Source organism: Typopeltis vanoorti, chromosome 3, assembly GCF_054136105.1.
Source record: "Typopeltis vanoorti isolate ZY-2024b chromosome 3, IOZ_Tvanoo_1.0, whole genome shotgun sequence".
Taxonomy (NCBI): domain Eukaryota; kingdom Metazoa; phylum Arthropoda; class Arachnida; order Uropygi; family Thelyphonidae; genus Typopeltis; species Typopeltis vanoorti.
In genome coordinates, this window is record NC_143551.1 from 86,604,429 (window position 1) to 86,624,804 (window position 20,376).

At 36.9% G+C, this 20,376-nt stretch overlaps 1 protein-coding gene across 1 annotated transcript in view; it reads right to left on the bottom strand.

Annotated features, from left to right (window-relative positions):
- The window catches only part of Cerk (Ceramide kinase), a 204,599-nt gene that overhangs the window by 54,568 nt on the left and 129,655 nt on the right, over window positions 1–20,376 (bottom strand). The window contains exon 7 of the mRNA XM_090390715.1: window positions 1,017–1,122. Coding sequence (XP_090246841.1) covers window positions 1,017–1,122 — 106 coding nt within the window. The remainder of the gene's footprint in view (window positions 1–1,016; window positions 1,123–20,376) is intronic.

Genomic DNA, 20,376 nt, shown 5'->3' on the forward strand with positions numbered 1-20,376 from the left:
GTAACACCACATCTCAGAAGAAGATATCCATTTCTTATCTGACTTATTAGTTTTGTGCTGCCTTTGTGTGTGTATGTGTTACAAGTCTCATATTGTAGTCCCTGACAATGTCTCAGTGACTGACAAAATATTGGAAGAATAAAATAATATTTTTAATCCTTTCTCAGCATGTTTCACTCATTAAGCATCTAACATGAGTTTCTCCTAGGACTTGTCTTAACACATGGATTAATGAAAGGCAATATGGTCACTTAAAAATAATGGAAGAGAATAGTTAGCAAAACAGGGCTTTGGATACCTGAAATCAGGTAGGAATGAGTTTATAAAGTTACCTGCTCTGGACTAGAGAATGATGGAATCAATATTAAAGTTTTTTTTTTTGTTTTTTTTTTTTTACTTAAAAAAAAAAGGGGGGCTATGTAAGCTTGTCTACAGCCAACGGGACTACTGAGACAGGTAACTTAAAGAACGAAAAGAGACTTGTAGTCTTGGAATTCGTAATAATAAATTCTCTCTTTTAATGATTTTAGTACATACTGTAATACAACAGAAAGATAACATATTTTATTAATGAGCTTACAAATCATATTATAATATCAAAATGCAGCAAGAGAAGCTTTGGCATCCCTTTTCTATCTGGACAGGATTACTTACTGACTGTTTTCTGATGATCTTTTGTTTTGAAATTATAGCTGAAGCAATTAAGAAGTCAATCTATTATTGTCTGTGAACTGTGTTCATTCTTCTAGCCAAGGTTATACCTTTCAGTGGGATGAAAACCCAAGAATCCAGGAGGAAAAATATTACTACTGAAACCAGCTGACTTCCCTTGAAAAACTCTTATTTGGTTTTTCCAACGAAATACTGGTTTTTTGGAAAGTGGTAAATGTATTAATTTGCATTTGACTCTCTCAATGATTAGCGAGATGTCAACTAGTTGTGTTAGTTTTTCAAGAAAAATGTATGCAGTTATAAAGCAATATTATTAACACAAAAAAGATAATATAAAAACTTGCCCTCTTTGGCATCGTTCTTTTTCCCACAATGAGCGATCAGAAACACTGGTAATTTGTAACTGAAGCTCACCTTCATACAACCGCCTTCTCAAAAATTTCTTCATTCCTTGGTTTGAAAGAAAGGATTGCATTAAGTTAGCATTTTAAAATCAGTATTTCTTTTTCTTCAAAATGTTTCTGCAAGAAACATTTTGAAAATAATACAACACAAAGTAAGAATAATATATTTTGTTCATATTTATATATAAAAAAACAAGTAGTAAATCAAATAAATATGAAAATTGCTGATAAACTAAAAGTAGCACTTGGTTGAAAAAGTCTGTAAGCAGTTTGAAACAACATCTATATTAATTTTAAAGGATAACACTTTAATAGTTCTGTTATTTTTCAATAATTTTCATTTTAAGTCAAGATACATGTTCTAATTATGGAATTGTTAATTAAGACACCTAAAAAAAGTGAATGAGGTATATAAAAAAAAGAAATGAAGATGAGGTATTACCCACAAAAATGGTAAAAAAAAAAAATTGCTGAGCATCAGAAGCGAAAATCTGTGGATACTAATGGCTGAAAAAAGAAATAGCACTAATAAGATACGATACCTGTAGGAATTTTATTATTATACAGGCACCTGCACAGAGTCAGAAGACTCATCACTGGAGACCCAAACTATCCACATAATCTGTCACACTTCTCCTTGAACCTATTAACAGACAAAGCATTAACTAACTCTGGCAACCCATTCCACTCATTCACAACTCTCCAAGGAAAAATCTAGTCCTAATGCCCCTACTAACCACACTTTTACTCAACTTCAAGGAGTGATCTCTTGTTCTTCCCCCTGGTAGCCAAGTGTTGAAACACTTAGTATCATCTCAAGACCACATGGAGTCAAAGACTCATCTAGGAGATCCTTTTGTCGTACACACAGCTCATCATACCATGCCTTAAACACACTCAAATTCTCTGCAGACACCACACTCTCAAGCAAGGCATTCCAATCATTCACAACTCTGTATGCAAAAAAACCTGCTTCTCATTCCCCTGTTCACACCCTCCTTACACAGCTTCCAGGGATGATCTCTGGTTCTCCCCCTGATCTCCCACTGTTTTCTGTAAAACCTCTCCAACTGATCCTATAACAACCCATTATTAACTTGTAGGTCTCTATCATATATTCCCTGTTCTTTCTGCTATCCACTAGACCAGGGTTTCTCAAACTGTGTTCTGCGGAAAGTGAATAGGTGTTCTGCGAGAAGTTCAATAATTTGTCATTTTAGTTTTCTAAGCATTTTTCATGAATAAATTTTTTATAGTAGAAATATTCTGAGGAGAATAATATTCGTGAATATTCGAAAAGCTCAGACCCAGAACGCCTAATAACATCCATGTATCGTTAATTTTCACACATCGAAACCTTTCAACATTTGGGAAAGGGAATACTTCTGTTTATGATGGGTCATAAAAATTGCCAGCAAGCGGATTATAACAATGGGAGGCATATCCTCTGTTCTCAAAACTGAAGGAAATGACATCTGTGTAGCAAATGTCAGTGACCAAGAGTCATATTTTTAAACATGGAAATATTCATGAATTATAGTTAATTTTCACACATCGAAATCTTTCAACAATCAAGAAAGAGAATACTGCCGTTTATGACCGATCATAAAAATTGCCTGCAAGCCGATTACAACAATGGGCGGTGTGTTCTCAAAACTGAATGAAATAACATCTGTGTTGCAAAAGTCAGTGACCAATCAGCAAGGAAGTATAAAGAAAATTTTTCCACTGAAATTGAAGATCAAGATAGTCTGTATCCGGTTCTCAAATCTATTAATACTGAATACTTTCTTCGCAAGTTCGTATTGCAGTGTGTAAGTGCTTATTCTGAAACCGGAGTGCCATGGTTTTTTAAAAGTAATAGGAATATAGATTTAAATTCTAATATGAATAAGAGACAAGGCACCTTGTTTAATTTTGGTATTAAGAAATCTCTTATTGAAGGTGTTTGTGACGGAACAGATAGTGAGTCATCCACCTCAAGCCTACAAAGATCTCCAGGATGTACAAAAGGAGGGGAAAACTACCAGCACACAGGAGAAAAAGTCAGCATTCACTCGCAAGTACTTATAATATTATAAATTTTTAGTGATCAGAATAGGATATGTCAATGAAAATCAGCACAAATTAATTTAATGATGTTTAATTAATTAATAATTAATACATTACAAAATAACCAAGGTCTTCCGTGAAAATTTCAGGATTTGTGAAGTGCTCCATCGTAGAAAAAGTTTTAGAAACCCTGCACTAGACTCTGAAAATTACATTTTCTCAACCTTGATTCATATTCAACATTCCAGAGATCAGAACCAAATGAAAGCCAAATCTGCAGTGCTTACTAATAGACAGAAATTTGGTAACTTGAGAGATTTTAGATAAATGTACTTATCACAGGAAAGTGTGGAGAGAAGAGAAGTTTGAAGCATAACTATTCACTATACATTACTTTTGCTACCAGATTCTTTTAAATGGTATAGTATGGTGGATGGTTAGCAATAATTATTCTTATTCTTCTCCTTCAACGGTGAAAGACCCCCCCCCCCCCCCCCCAAGCAAGGATGAACTGGCAAAGCGATATCAACCAAGAAAAATACAATGGAACAAGAATCTCCTTACTTCTACAAGTCTGTGTCCTCCACATCATTCCCAGAATTCTTTGTGTTGTGCTCAAAATTTTGGCAATGTGTCCCCTAAATTTCAGATCCTTATCCACTATTACCCCAAGATATCTTATTTCCTCCACATCCAACAATATATCCCCACCAAGCACAAATTCTATATCACATCTTTGTTTCCCAAATTTTAAAACATTACATTTTGCAACGTTGAACTAGTATCCCCCCCATTATCATGCCCATTCACTCAATTTATTCAAGTCTTCTTGTAAGGCCACAACATCTTCTCTACTCTTCATAGTTTGTCTCAACTTTGCATCATCTGCACACAACTGAATACACCCATCCAAATCTTCACCAATATCATTAACATACAGGTTTAACAGTAATGGCCCTAAAACAGACCCTGAGGCACACCACCAGTGATTTGCCTCTTATGGGATATTGTTTCTACATACACAACTTGCTGATACCTATCAGCAAGTTGTGTATGTAGGTATGTAGTCATCAATGTATTTGTTCCACAGCCTTTTGGCTAGAGAACGAATACATTGATGACTCTGCCAATTTACATTAGTGGTTACAGCTGAAGGCAGCACAAGAATATGTTTGATGTAATATCAAGTATAAAACAATCTGATATCAGAATACAGATTTATTTTAATCTATTCTTTTTATTCTAACTAATTACACAGTCCAACACAATTTTTGCTGACTTTTATATGAGACTTGTGTTTTTACTAATTTGGGTGTGCTGATTTCAAATATCAAACCCATTTTTCTCTATCATGTCAGGTTTTTCCTCTATGGCATTTTCTTTTTGCTAATTTGTAAGTTTTTGATAGTTTTAAGGAGGCAGTACTATTTAGAGGATCAAAAAAATCGATTTTTTAATATTATTTTCTGAAAGTATGTACTTTTAAAAATCTGTTCCTAACTTTTTATCAAGAAATTCGAAAAATTGCCGAAGTATAGCCTATTATTCAAAGCGGTGCGCAGATCAGAATCGGAGCACTCACTGCTCTCGCTTGTTAGTAAACGAATAAATGCGTAAGAACCTGCAACGGCACGTACTGGTGCTTTGAATGCGAGAGAGGCCGATAATTAGATACATAACTACTTAACAATATCCATTAAAAATTACAAGAATATTTATAAAAAAAATAACAATTTTACTTACACATGAGTTTCAGGTAATAAATTTTTGTTTGTAGCAATTTCTGCTGTGTGTTTTGTTTTGGCAATCCCCTTGAATACTCCAACAGTAGTCGGCCATCATGTGAGAATCACTTCTTCCTTGGTACCGATCTTCCATAGTTTTTAAGTCCTGATGAAATCTTTCGCCTTGTTCATTGCTTACAGCACCTACATTCTCGAGAAATCTATCAAGATAACTGTATAGGAAATGAAGCTTTATGCTCATGTTGCAACATAGGCGCTGGAAATTTTCAAGCATTTGTTTCCACTAGATCTTTGTAATTGCACGCTTTTTTGTTTCCAAGAAAATTATTCGCAACTATTGTAAATGAAGTCCAGGCCTCTTTCTCAATTTTGTTCATAGAGTTGATGAAATTTGGGTCCCTCATTAAAGTTCTAATTTGTGGTCCATCAAATACACCGGCTTTAATTTTTTCATAACTAAGTCATGGAAATTTTTCACATATGTATTGGAAACAGTCACCTTGTAAATCTAAAGCTTTAACATACAGCTTCATAAGACCTAGTTTGATGTGTAGAGGTGGAAAAATGATTTTTTCTCTGTCGATTAAAGGTTGATTTATAACATCTGTTCTCCAACATTTAAGGATATTCTAAGAGGCCAATGTTTCTGACTCCAGTGTTGGTTTCTAGCTCGACTATCACAGAAGCATAAAAATACGGAAACTTTGTATATCCTCTTTAAAAGCCAAGTAAAAAGTCCACCATTTTAAGATCCACACAGATGATCCAGTTATGGTCTGTATATTTTAATAACTTCAGAACCTTTTTAATGTCCTCATATGTTTCCTTTAAGTGGACTGAATAGCCAATAGGAATTAGCCATATACATTCCCATTGTGTAGTAAGACAGACAGACTTCTGCTTGAACTGTCGATAAATAAAAGCCACTCATTTCGATGATATTGTACAACACTCATTTCAGTTAGTAAACCTGACACATTGTTACAGTAAACAAACCCACACTCGTGTTTAAAATATTGTACAAGATTACTTTCCCTGCTACGATAAAAAGTTATCTTCGTATCTTGCTCCAGAAGTTTTTTTCATTTAATCTTGAAGTTAACAATTCCGATGATTCCTTTGATAGGCCCAAATCTCTTACTAAGTCATTCAATTCTGCTTGAGTAAAACGTTGCGGTCCAGAACTAGAAATTAAATTTTCATTGTCTAAATCAACATCCGGGTCTTACTCCTCAAGAACATCTGGCATATCCCGATGATGCTCGTTCTCAAGTAAAGGAAGTCCTTTATAAATTGGCACGGCTATTTCATTGGAATGAGCAACTGGCCGAATTGCGGAGTCGAGATTTGGATACACAATTTTTTTCTTATTCTTCTTATTATAACCAGAAGTCTGAACTGAACCAAAATAGCAATCATCTACGTGATTTTTCGGTTCACGCCAAATCATTGGAATGCCAAAAGCTAATTTTTGGCGTTTTCCCTTGCTCCACTGTCGTAAATTTTCTACACGACTTACACACTTTATTTGGAGCCCATGAATTGTCCTGATCTGCAAATTTTACGTCAAAGTATGCAAAGTACACTTTCTTAACGAAATCAGTGATATTTGTCCTTTGATTGGGAACAGTAAAGCTGCCACAAATGTAGCAGAAGGAATCTACACTATTGACACATTTTCGAGTAGTAGACATGATGTATTTTCTTCACTGCCGACTAACATGCAATTAACAAGACAAAAAAAACCAGAGACTTTATTGGAACGTTATAAACGCTCATCATACTTTCACGATCGATTAACGATTGACTGATTTCGATCGTTCTTTGTCCGCTATGATGCATATAGCATTCGTTTGTTTTAGGCAGTTGTCATTGCCTACTTTTCATCACCACCTAAATGTATTAGGTCAGTTCTCGGCCTCTCTCACGTTCAAAGCGCTAGTACGTGCCGTTGCAGGTTCTTACGCATTTATTCGTTTACTAACAGTAAAAAACTGTTAGTAAACTAACAGTAAATTAGTAAAAAACAAGTGTCAGATCATAATCAGCAGAAAAATTTTTTTTTTTGTTGGCCAGTGTTATTCATGTAATCTATTTATTCTATGCTTGTAATCAGAATACAGATTTATTCTAAATAAATCTAATACAAGTTCTCAGGACTAAATTGAATAATTACTGTAACTAATCTAGATGAAAATTTGCCATTAAACATATAGCAAAAATAAGCAAAAACATGGAAAACATTACCTACATTCTCAATAGAGAACCTATTGAATAATTAACATACTTCAGATATTTAAGCATAATATTTTGGTGAAGATGGTGCATTATCAATGGAATCAGATAACAGAATAAACAAATCTAGCCTAGTGGGCACCCAGAAGAATAAAGTTATATGGAAGTAGATAAAAATTAGCTGAAACACTGAACTATTCACAGCATACAAGAATATATTACAACCATGTGAAAAATGGATTAGAAACAAAATTCATTATAGACCAACAAATAGAGTTCTGAGAAAAAATCAAGGGAGTGAACAAATAGCAATCACTGACAGAATATTAAAAATGAAGAGTAATAAGGAACTTGACATCATTAGCATTTAAGAAAATATAAAAAACAAGTTAATCTAAAGTGGTATGGTCATTTAAATATAATGGGAGAGGAAAGCTTAATGAATGTGGTATTTGATGCCAGTATGACAAGACAAAGACCCAGAGGAAGACCTGAGTGATTAATACATCCACTCTCCAACCTATGAACTATAGATTCAAATCCTCCCATGGATAAATTTTTTTGTGATTGCCTTTAGATGGGAGCTGATTTCCACTGGATAGTATGAGACACCACTCTTATTTGGTTTTTAGAGAAAGATTTACAGATTATCTAATCCTGCATGCATGCATGCATGCACGCACACACAGTTTTAATACTAATGTACTAAATACAGGCTACTAGCCTTTTGATTGATGCACATCAATCAAAACATAGATGAAGTATCACTGAAATTTAATAACATGGAAATGAAGCATAACATATCTATTTTATCCATATGAGATGAGCTGTTAACAGACTGAAATGCAAGATCTGACAATATATGCACAAATGATCTGGATGGCAACAAGGAGAATGTAAAGATGGGTATCAGGAGGTTGCTAAGGAAAGTAAAAGATAACAGTGTGGTAGGAAAAGTAGTTAGCGTGTTGCCTAGGTATGACAGTAATGAGATGAGAACAGTGAATGAGGAGTATGAATGGGATGCTAGCAGAAATGTTTGAAGAGAAAGGAATTTATTTTGTGAATTTGTAGTAGGATGAATTTGAGGAACAGATGGAGCTGTATAAAAGAGATAGGCTACATTTAAATGGATTTGGTGTGAGTCAGCTGGGAAAATTGTTGCTGCAAGAAAGTGATGACTGAAGTGAATGGAACTGAGAAAACAAGAGGTGGTGAACAGCAAGAAAGTAGGGTAGGATGTGAATACAAATGAGTGGCATGCTGAACACAAACTGGGAAACGGAAGGGGAGGGTCGGAGTGAAGAGGTAGACACCACATGAGAAGAGTGCATGATGGATACAGGAGCAGATGCGAGTACAAGAAAGGACTGGGATGACTAGGGATGTGTGAGGGGAACAAACAGGTAACAGGTCTGTGGAGAGATGCAAGATCAGTGATACAAATGGCCAAGGAGAAGTATAGAGAAGTCACATTTGAGGTTGGGAAGGCTTGTTATAAAACCAGAAATAAGCTAAATATGTATGTTTACAAATACCAGAAGCATTCAAAAAAAAAAAAAAAGGAAATCAAACTGTAGCATTAATAGAGTATATTCAAAAATTGTTGGAATAAGTGAGACATGATTAAATGAGGATGACATTCTGATAGAACAGAGATGAACGGATATGATGTTTTTTATGAGGACAGGCAGGATAGAATGAGGGGAGGGGGCTGATGGTAACAGAAGAATTATCTCCATCTAAAGTGGAGATGAAATGACAGATAGTGGCAGTGGTTTTAAAGCAATATGGTGTAAGTGAACAGAATGAAATATCTAGTTTGATGGGTGTTGCTATAGACCTAGTAATGTGAAGAGCAGTGAGAAGGAAGCACATAGGCAAATTGGACTAGTTAATAAGAAAAGGGTGATCATTATAAGTGATTTTAATTACGGTGATATAGACTGAAATGAAGAGACAGCATCTGGAGGCAAAGAAAATGAATTTGAGTTTTACAAGGACAACTACCTTAAGCAGTGCATAACAAAGATTACATGGTGATCAAGGGTCTTGGATTTGATTATCTCATCAGAGGATGTTATTGTAAAAAAGGTGTTGAATCTCTCTCTCTCTCTCTCTCTCTCTCCAGATGGTGAGAGTGACAATGAGGTGATTACTTGGGTGATGGCCAGCCATATGAGGACTTCGGTGAGAAAGGAATATATACTGCTTGGAAAGAAGTTAATTAACACTATATCATGAGGAACAAACAGCTATAGAACCCACCTTAATGAGATGTAGGACCTCCTTTCACAGCAATAACTGCAGTAATCCTAAAGGGCATACTTTCCACAAGCATATAATAATGATCAATGGAAATTTTGGACCATTCTTCCTGTAAGCATGTAACGAGGTCCTGGACTGTTGTGGGCATATATCCCTTGATCTCACCCGATGTTCTAGTTCATCCTACAAATGTTCAACAAGGTTGAGACCTGGGCTCTGTACAGGCCAGTCAGGTGTGGTGACGATGTTCACAAACCATGCAGTTACAGCAGCAGCCTTATGACATGGTGCATTGTTTTGCTGAAAGAGACAATGGTCAGTTCTGTGAAATCGCCACAGAGTAGAAAGCATCGCATTATCCAGAATGTTCAGATACCTCTCAGAGTTCAATGTTTGTGGCACTGCAAACAGAGGTCTGAAGCCAAAGCAGGAAAAACAGGATGATACCATTATACCACCACCACCTCCCAATTTCATAGTTGGGGTTACACACTATGGTAAGAGACATTTACTAGGCATCTGTCACATCCACACCTGTCCATCTGCTCAGTAAAAGGTGAAGTGTGATTTGTTGCTCCATAACACAGCTTTTCAAGCTTCTGTGTCTCACTGTATATGCTTTCTGCACCACTGAAGATGCTGCTGCATGTTGGTTCAGATAATGTGGAGCTTGCATACTGCAGTCCTACCATGGAAACCCATGTTGGGAGATTCAGTTCTGAATGTTTTTGTGCAGATTCCTGTTCCAATCGATGTCCGAAACTCCACATTCAACGTGTCAGTCAAAGAATGGTAGTTTTTACATATCCTTCATAGAACCCTTATGACCACATTCGGTGAGTGTGGGGGGATGTCCACCGTGAGTAGTACTTGCAGTTGACTCCCTGCGCTTCCGCCTTAGTATGCTATCACTGTTTGTTGTTGACCTGGATGGCCAAATTTGTCAACAATTTGCCAAACAGATAGGCCTGCAACATGGTATCCTATCACAATGCCTCCCAAACTCCATAGTTCCCTTCTTGCAGTCATTTCACCTAGACACAGTTGCACTGACTTGGAAGCATATTCCTCCAATTTAGACCAGCTACAAAGAAGTAACTTGTTACATGGCATGATGCATCTTGCTCATGGGGGTGTCCATTGACTCCAAGCAGGGTAACAGACTAATTTTGAAAAAATATGTTGGCAGCAGGCAAATAATAATGTAAACTAACTCCTGATAAGTACACTCAAGCGTACATCTTACAAATAGATGAGAATTTTGATATGTTGGTGATAATATTTCTAGGAAAAACAGTTTACTGTTTTCATGATATTTATCTTCCCTATTTTTGCAAGATCTTTTTGTGAATGTTTTGTTCCTTTTCCACACAACTTAGTTTTTATTGACCTTTGTTTCTGTATTCTATAAAAATGCAAACTGATTTGCTATTCAGGAACTTTCTACAGAATTTTGTTGCTTTTCATGACTGCTTCTTTAATTTCTAGTGTCCAGCTATGGAGTGTTTATTTGTTTATCTTTTTAGCCAATGTTTTATTTTTTAATACCTGGTTCACACACGAAAGGCCACAAGACCTATAGTCCACTAGTGAAGTGTGTGTGCAAGAGGAATAGAAGAAAGGAGTCTATTCATATTTTGCTTGAACAGCTGATGGTTGTAATCTTTGGGAAAGGCAGAGTGTGGGAGACTGTTCCAAAGCACAGAAGTAGATGGAATAAAAGAAGAGGCAGTGAAGTTGGTTCGTCGAGTTTTAAGATGGACTGTAAAAGGGTGTTGGTTAGCAGTGGCTCTTGTTTTAATGATTTTGGAGGAGAGTAGAGGAATAATACAGGCCAATTCAGCAGAGCACTGTCCAAGTACCTATAGAAGAGGCACAACAGAAATTGGACATCTATGAGAGAGGGATTGAAGTGGGTCTGTGAGAGAAGGATCATTAATTAGCCAGATTGCCCTCTTCTGGGTAGAATCGAGTAATCTTAAGAGGATTTTGGTGCACAACCAAATATGGGAGCAATATTCCATGGGTGGGTGGATTTGGGTTTGTAAAGAGTTAGCAGCTGTGAAGGTGTGAGGTAATGTCTTGTGCAAAAAAAGTACACCAAGTTTTTTGGCAGCTGCAGAAACTACAGTTGAATTATGGTTGTGCCAGGAAAGATCGGAGGTGCAAATCAGTCCAAGAAGAGAAATGTGATTGTGTTTGGATATCTAAGTATTACTGAAGGTAAGGGGGTAGGGATGCAAGCTCTTCCTTGTTGTCCTTGGCCCAGTGGGATATAGCTAGGAGATATGAGTTCAGGTCCCTGGTCACCTGCAAGGAGTCCAAAGACTCATCGAGGGAGAGCACATACTTTACAACCGTCTCCACCACTCAATTCACCATTTACATCAACGCCATCTACTTCCACCACTAGCATTTTCACAGACAATTACAAACCAAGCCCATGGCAGGATTTGAACCAGCAGCCTTTTGACCGGAGAGTGGATATGCTGACCACCACTCGGCTAATCACCCAAATCCTGGGGTACTCTTGCACTGGTGGGAAAATCTGAGGAGAGTAAGCTGTCCACCATGACACGTAGTGAATGACCAGTGAGAAAGTTGGTGATCCAGTTGCAGAATGGGGAAGGCAAACCATAGGATGGCAATTTGGTGAGTAGGCCATGCCAAACCCCAGATCCAATGCCTTTGAAATGTCAAGGGTATTCACGTGAGTTTCTAAAAATTTCTCTGTGGCTTGAGTCCATAGGCAGGTGGTAAAAGCAAGATCAGCTGTAGATCATGAGTGGCAGAATCCATACTGCTGGTCACTGATTAGTTGATGACCTTCTCCATAATTTTTGAGAGAACCAAAGTGAGAGCAATTGGACAGTAGTTCGTTGGTTGACTTTTATCACCTTTCTTTGGGATGGGCTGGATGTGGACCTGTTTCCATATTGTTGGGTAGATGTCAGTTGAATAGGATAGATTGACGAGGCGATACAGGATAGTGGTTAGTTCTGGGATGCAATTTTTTAACATAATAGATGGAATACCATCTGGACCAGATGCCTTGTTTGTCTTCAGGTTGTTAAGGATTTTTCAGATTTCTTTCTTCATCTGGGTGAATCAATCAATATTTTTAACAGATTTTTTCATTTAGTCAAAGGTTTGCTTGTTGTTTTCAAACTTTTTTTATGTAACAATATCTGTAATATTATAGTTCAGATCTGAATGTTATTCAATTTTGATTATTTTCCAAACTTTTATGCATATACGTCATTTCAATATTATTATTATACGGGCACCTTCATGAAGTCTGAAGACTCATTGCAGGAGATCCAATCAATCCACACCATCTATCATACTTCTCCTTGAACCCATTGACAGAAAAAACATTCACAACTGAGTCTGGCAACCCATTCCACTCATTCACCACTCTCCAAGCAAAAAATCTAGTCCCTCATGCCCCTACTGACCACACCTTTATTCAACTTCCAGGGGTGACTCCTTGTTCTATAATAAATTTAGTTTAATCCTTTATCCAAGTGTGAGCAAACAAAGTTTGCACCTGAAAGTATCTTCAGGACTGGGGTAAGGTAGTACAACACCGGGCAACTCGTTGCATGTTAGCTTGCTCCACCTTTGCAACGATTTCCCGGTGTTGTACTACCTTACCCCAGTCCTGAAAATACTTTCAGGTGCAAACTTTGTTTGCTCACACTTGAATTAAACTAAATTTATTACAGTCTAACCAAGTGAAAAATAAACTTTCAACATCTTTCTCTAAATCCAGAGTAATTTAATAAAAAGGTGGCACACCATTTGGCAACTCCTATAGGTAGAGATGACCTTGCTAATGCTCCTGCCTGGTATCTCCACTTGGGCCTGGCTCCCACTGAGGAGACCTCAAGAAAGATCGAAACTAGTCTGGGTAGTGGCCCTTCCCTTAATGCATAACATTATACATATCCGCAAGGAGATATGTTTTCCATTATGGGAGATACTGAGATAGGAGTGATGTTAGCTTGTTCCACCTTTACAACGAGTTCCCAGTGTTGTACTACCTTACCCTAGTCCTGAAGATACTTTCAGGTGCAAACTTTGTTTGCTCACACTTGGATAAAGGATTAAAATTTATTATAGTCTAACCAAGTGAAAAATAAACTTTCAACGACTCCTTGTTCTAGTCCCTCTAGCAAAGTGCTGAAACATTTCTCCTATAAAATCCTTTAAGCAACTTAATGTTTCTATCATATTCCCTCTTTTTCTCCTATCAACCAACTTCTGCAATCCATAGATATTCAACGTATCTCATAGGGAACATTTCACACAGGCCACTCACCTCTGAATCCACTCCACCGCTTCCACCTTCCCAAGAATCACAGGGGGATCATATTTCAGCACAGTAATCCAGATGTGGGCATAACAAGGCCTTATAAAGAGAAATTACAACTTCCTTACCTCTACTTGTTAATGTGTTCTTCACTAGCCAAATAATCTTATGGGCTACCTTAGCATCGTGTCCTTTAAACTTTAACTCTCTGTCTACCACCACCCCTAAATCTCTAGCTTCATTTATTTCCTGGACTACAGTGCCATCAATGTGATACATGGCTTGTAATCTATTTATCCCAAAATGCATAACTTTACATTTCTCGACATTAAACTGACAACCATTAATTTTTCTCATACTGACAGCTTAATTAAGTCATCCTGCAAGCCTCTCCACATTGCATTGATTAACTAGTATTCTACCTAAATTAAACAGCAATGGTCCCAGCACTGAACCTTGCCTTCCACTTAACCAGTGTCATATAAATCTCCATTTGTTCTAATTTGTGTAACAGCGTTCCATGTGGTATTCTGTCAAATACCTTTGCAAAATCGAGCAAAATCATTGTGTAGCCATTTCCTTTATCTAACTCAACTGTTACTCTATTATAAAAAGTTAGTAAATTACTAAGATATGACCAACCTCTCACAAAGACATACTGACCCTCATACAGTATCATATTTTTATCTACCAATTCTTAAATTCTCTTTTTTATCAATTTTTCTGGTACTTATACCACCACACCTGAGTTACTGATTGGTCTATAATTTGCTCCTATAGTCTTAGAACCACCCTTATGCAAAGGAATAATTTTGCCCTCTTTCCACTCCCTTGGAACTCTACCAGAGATGAGACTTAAACAGCTTAGTCAAAGGCATTGCCAGTATCGCAAAACCCTAGCTGATATCCCATCTAATCCCACAGCTGTATTTACATCGAGATTCTGTAATATTCTAAGGAACTCCAATTCATCCACCTCTGTTCCTACATTAGTGTCTGTCACATAGGTTAAAGTAGTAACCTCATTAGGAATATATATGCTTGCAAAGTGGTCACTCAGTAACTAAACTATTTATCCGCTTCTGTCTCCTCGTGACCATTGTCACTCATTAAGGTTAATCTTCCATAGTTATTCTTCCTCTTACTTGCCAAATAACAAAATAACTCTTTGGGATTTCCTTTGGCCTGCCAGGCTAAATTCTTCTAATAATCTGATTTTGCCTTCCTTGGCACATTGGTCATCTTTCTTGCCTGAGCCTTGTGCTATTCATGAGTTTGCTGGTTACCTTTTTCTTTATACCCTCCACAGCATTTTCTTCTTCTGCAGCTTGTGCTTAATGATATTACTCATCCATGTAACTACTACCTGATTAACCCTCCAATTTAATACTGCTTCCTCTAGATCAGTGCTTCCCAAACTGTGGGCCGCGGTTCCCTTGAGGATCATAAGTTTTGTTGAGGGTGGTTGTGAAATAATGAAAACAAATTTAAAATGCTTTAAGACTAAGTAGATTTGTTTTTCAATCTTAAAAGAAATTTATTTAATTTTTATTATTTCTTTTTTTGTTCTTTTTTATATTTTAATGGAAAAATCACACACTGTTGTTGGTTCACAAATTTTGCTTCTTGCGCATTTTGGCGATTGATGAATATTAGTAAATATATGCTTATTCGTATAAGTTTCATTTCAAAGGTATTGATAAAAATAGAAAAAAGATTACAAAGGCAAAATCTTGAATATAAATTGTATTGAATATAAATACAATAAATATTATAATAATATATGTCTATATTACTTTTTTTTTTTCCAATGGGTACTGTGAAATATTTTAATTTTTCCAAAGGGGGCCTTGGCATCCATAAGTTTGGGAAGCACTGCTCTAGATAACCCTTAACTATATCCCATGCACTTATAATATCCTTACCCTGCAGTGTTTTATGCCATGATATAGATTTAAGCTTTTTTCCTAAGCATGTCATAATCACCTGCCTTGTAGTTCCACAAATATCCCTTGATAGAATATTCCTCATGTTTTACAATCTCCCAAGTCAAGACATGGTCACTTTCACCAATTGGAGGCAATTTTGTCACCTTGGTTATGGATAGCTCTTCTGATCCTATGACCTAGTCCCCTCCATTGCATGTTGCCTTTAGTAATTATCTCTCAGCAGGTGTATAAATTCTATTTCCTTTCTGCCATGTGATCTTTCATCCAGTCTGTATCTACATAGTCAAAGTCCCCCATAATAATCACTCGACTTGTACTCATTGTACCAATTTGGCAATGCATGTCTTCCAGATCATCTGTGGAACTCCCTGGCGTATAGCAACAACCAACTGTATATTTTGTCTTATTGGTCTTAATCTCACACCAGATTGCTTCAAATGAATGGCCGCCCCCACCTCTCTCCTATTCCTTTTGGTTGCAATTCATCTGCTATCAAGAGCAGTACTACTCCCCCTTCCTATTTTCTTTATCTTCCCTGAAAATACTAAACCTTTCACATTCTATCGCTGTAACGACATCATCTGATGTTAGCCAAGTCTCACTAATGCCTATAACTTTTGGTGAGGTTGCACTAAACAATGCCAAAAACTCCTCCCTCTTGTTTCTGATACTTCTGGCATTAGTAATAGAAATGGCAACATCCCTTTATATCCCCACCCACCTTTACTTTCTGAACTGACTACTCTTATTCAATATTTTTGCTTGAGAGACTAGATTCCTCAATATGATTCCTTCAATATGAGGACACTCCCGTTTTATTATTCTCCCCAAAACAATGATCACTATTTATTTCAAATCATCGATACGCTTCTGTATCCAATCGATTGTATCGAATACAGAATACAATTCTGTATTCGATACAATCTGAAGATATCACTATCAAAAATAATTTAACTGATCTCAATCATATCCAGATTTGATATGTACCCCTGAAGGGGTGTACAGGATGACAATACTACATGATAAGTTCATGAGGGGTTGTTCGATAAGTCCGTGCAAAAATGAAGAAAACGATTTTCTTTGAGACAAACATTTTTTATTTTTCAACATAGTCTCCTTTGAAGTCTATACACTTAGTCCAACGATGCTCGAGTTTTTGATCCCATCCATATGGTATGATTTGTCAAACTCTTCAAAATAGGCAGTTATTTCGGCAATCACCTCATCGTTTGATGAAAATCTCTTTCCTGCCAGCCGTTTTTTCATGTCTGGAAACAGATAATAGTCCAAGGGAGCCAAATCTGGAAAGTATGGGGGGGGGGGGTGCAAAAGGACTTCGTAACATAAATCAAACAATTCTGTGGTCACAATTGCAGAGAGTGAGCAGGTGTGTTGTCATGGTGAAAAAGAATCTTCTTTTTCGCCAAGTGTGATCGTTTTTCATTTATTTCATTATTTAAATGATCCAGCAAAGATGCATAATACACTCCATAATACAGTTTTGCCCTTTTCCAAGAAGTCTATGAAGATTATGCCATGAGCATCCCAGAAGATGGTAGCCATATAACCTTTCCTGCTGAAAGAACGGTTTTAGCTTTCTTTGGTGCAGATTCCCCACTTGCGACCCATTGTTTTGAGTGTTCCTTGGTCTCAGGCTGGTAGTGATGAATCCATGTTTCATCCACTTTTACAAAATGATGCAAAAATTCCTCTGGATTCTGTTGAAACAGCTTCAAGCTGTTTCAACAGAATCCAGAGATTCAACAGTTCACACGTTGATGCTTTTTGATCCAGTGTGAGCAAATGTGGCACCCATCTTGCAGATAGTTTTCTCACATGTAAAATATTATGTATGCAGTTCATTTGCATTGCCCACAGCCTTAACAATTTCATGCACCTTCACTCCTCTATCATCCATCACCATATCATGGATTTTTTCAATAACTTCTGGAGCAGTGACCTCAACAGGGTGTCCAGAATGTTCAGCGTCACTTGTTCTCATATGGCCACTTCGAAAGTAACTAAACCACTTATAACCCATTCTAATTGAAGGTGCAGACTCACCATAATGTTTACCAAGCTTAGCTTTGGTTTCCTGAGCCGTTTTGCCTTTCAAAAAGTAAACTTTAATCACTACATGAAAGTCTTTCTCATCCATTTTTCACAAATCACGGTGCTTGATAGATTCAAATGAATGCCAAACACAGAGTAATAGATCTATCTGACTGAAACTTAGTGTGTAATCCTCCAACAGCTGCAACTAAAAATAACCTCGATAAGTACTGTGGCACCACCTCTTCAACTTTGCACGGACTTATCGAACAGCCCTCGTACATTATTAACTTCTTATCAAAAATTCTGCTCCATAATCTTGTCAGATCTTATTTATATTTTACTTGTATGAGAGCATTGCTAACTACATCAATACATCCAGATCCTGATATCCCCTTCCAGAGATTTTTTTTTCCTTGCCATCCTGGCATTAAATATCTATTTTTCTCACCTTTACTCTTCCATTCTGTTTAAGTGACATACCATCTTAGATCAGCTCTACTCACATGTTCCGGATTCCTAACAATGTCAAGTTCTTTCTAAATAACTTCATTTTTCATATGATTCTACCTCTGATGCTATCTGTTCACTCCTCTCAGAAGTATCATATCAGTAGTCCCTAGTATGGGGAGTTGAGCAAACTAGATGTAAATAAGGCTGTGGGACTTGATATGTATTCTGAAGGAATGTGACAGGGAGTTGATGCCAGCCTTGACATATTTTTTAATACGAGTCTTGCACTCTGTAAAGTTCCCAAGGAGTGGAAGGAGGGCAAAAAATATGCCACTTCATAAAGGAGGCGATAGAACTCAAGCATCAAACTATAGGCCTATCTGTGGGTCAGGTGTTGTAGTTAAGTTGTTGGAGAAGCTTGTGAGAACTAGGTTCCAGAATTGGGTTGACAACAATGGTATTATCTATCTTTGATAGACAGCATGAATTTGCTAAAGGGAGGTCATGTTTTAGTAATCTACTTACTTATTACAATAAGGTGACTGCTTCCATGGACAGAGGAGAAGGATACACAGTAATATACTTAGATTTTGCAAAGGCTTTTGATATTTTACCGCATGATAAGTTGATAGCCAAACTGGAGTGGATGGGGTTGGATATTAGATTGGTGCAATGGAATGGAGACTGGCTAACTGATAGGGATATCAACAAGTTGTGCATGGGGGAGCAATATCCTGAAAGAGGAAAGTCACTAGTGGTGTGCCTCATGGATCTGTTTTAGGACCATTGATGTTAACCTGTATGTAATAATATTGGAGAAGATTTGGATGGAGATATTCAGTTGTTTGTAGATGATGCAAAGTTGGGACAAGCCATGAAGAGTAGCGAAGATGTTGTGGTCTTACAAGACTTGAATGAATTGAGTGATTGGGAATGGGGATATAAGTACAATGTTGCAAAAATGTAAGGTTTTAAAATTTGGAAAACAAAAATGGGATGCAGAATTTATGATTGGCAAGGATATATTGTCGGAGGTGGAGGAAATAAGAGATCTGAGGGTGATAGTGGATAAGGATCTGAAATTTTGGGGACATATAGCCAAAATTGTGGACAACACAAAGGCTTCTGGGAATGATGCAGAGGACACTGACTTAAAGAAGCAGGGAGATTCTTGTTCCATTGCATAAGGCTTTGATTAGGCCACACATGGACTATTGTGCCCAGATTTGATCACCTGGTTTTCAGAAGGATGAAGAGATGTTGGAGAGGGTCCAGAGGTGACTGACTAAGGTAGTTTCTAACCTTTAGAATGTCGAGTATGAGGAAAGATTGAGAAGATGCAACTTGCTGAGTCTGGTGGACAGGAGGAGGAGATATGATAGAGCCCTACAAGTTAGTAAGAGGTTCTACAGAAAATAGTGGGAGATCAAGGGAGAACCAGAGGTCATCCCTGGAAGCTGTATAAGGAGGGGAGTAAGCAGCAGGTTTTTTTCATGCACAGTTGTGAATGATTGGAATGCCTTGCCTGAGAGTGTGGTGTCTGCAGAAAATCTGAGTGTGTTTAAAGCATGGTATGATGAGCTGTGTGTTTGATAAAAGGACCTCCTTGATGAGTCTCTGACTCTATAGGGTCCTGGGTAATAATAATAATAATGTCTTTGATCAAGTGTTATTTCTAACCCAGTTCTTGTATCCATAAATGTTGTCTTCCATATTTAATTTGTATCTTCACCAAAAATCAGCTATTCAGCCTTCCTAAATAGCTGATTTTACTTGTTCTATAGGTTCTCCATTATAATGTAATTAAGGTTTTCTATATTCTTGTCTATTTTCAGTCTTTTTATTGCTGGTAGTGAATTCATTTATGAGCATAATATCATCTGCTGAGATTAATATCTCCAATTTTAATATCAGGTTTAATACACTTTCCTCTGTAATGTGATCAGAGATGAAGAATAATAGTGGAGATAAGGTGAACCCTTGCTTTACACCTGATTTTACATCAAACCATTTCTGTATCTCCAATTTTGACAAAATGATATTTAAATGTATAGTGTGTGTGTAAAATGCTTCATTTATATAATAAAACTGTAGCATTTTGAGCAATATTTCTCTTGGTACTTTATTATATGGCCCAGATCTAGAAAACTGAAATACTAATCCTGTTATATTCCTATCATTTCTCAATTGTCTGTCCTAAAGTGAAATTCTGATATTGATAACTCATTTAT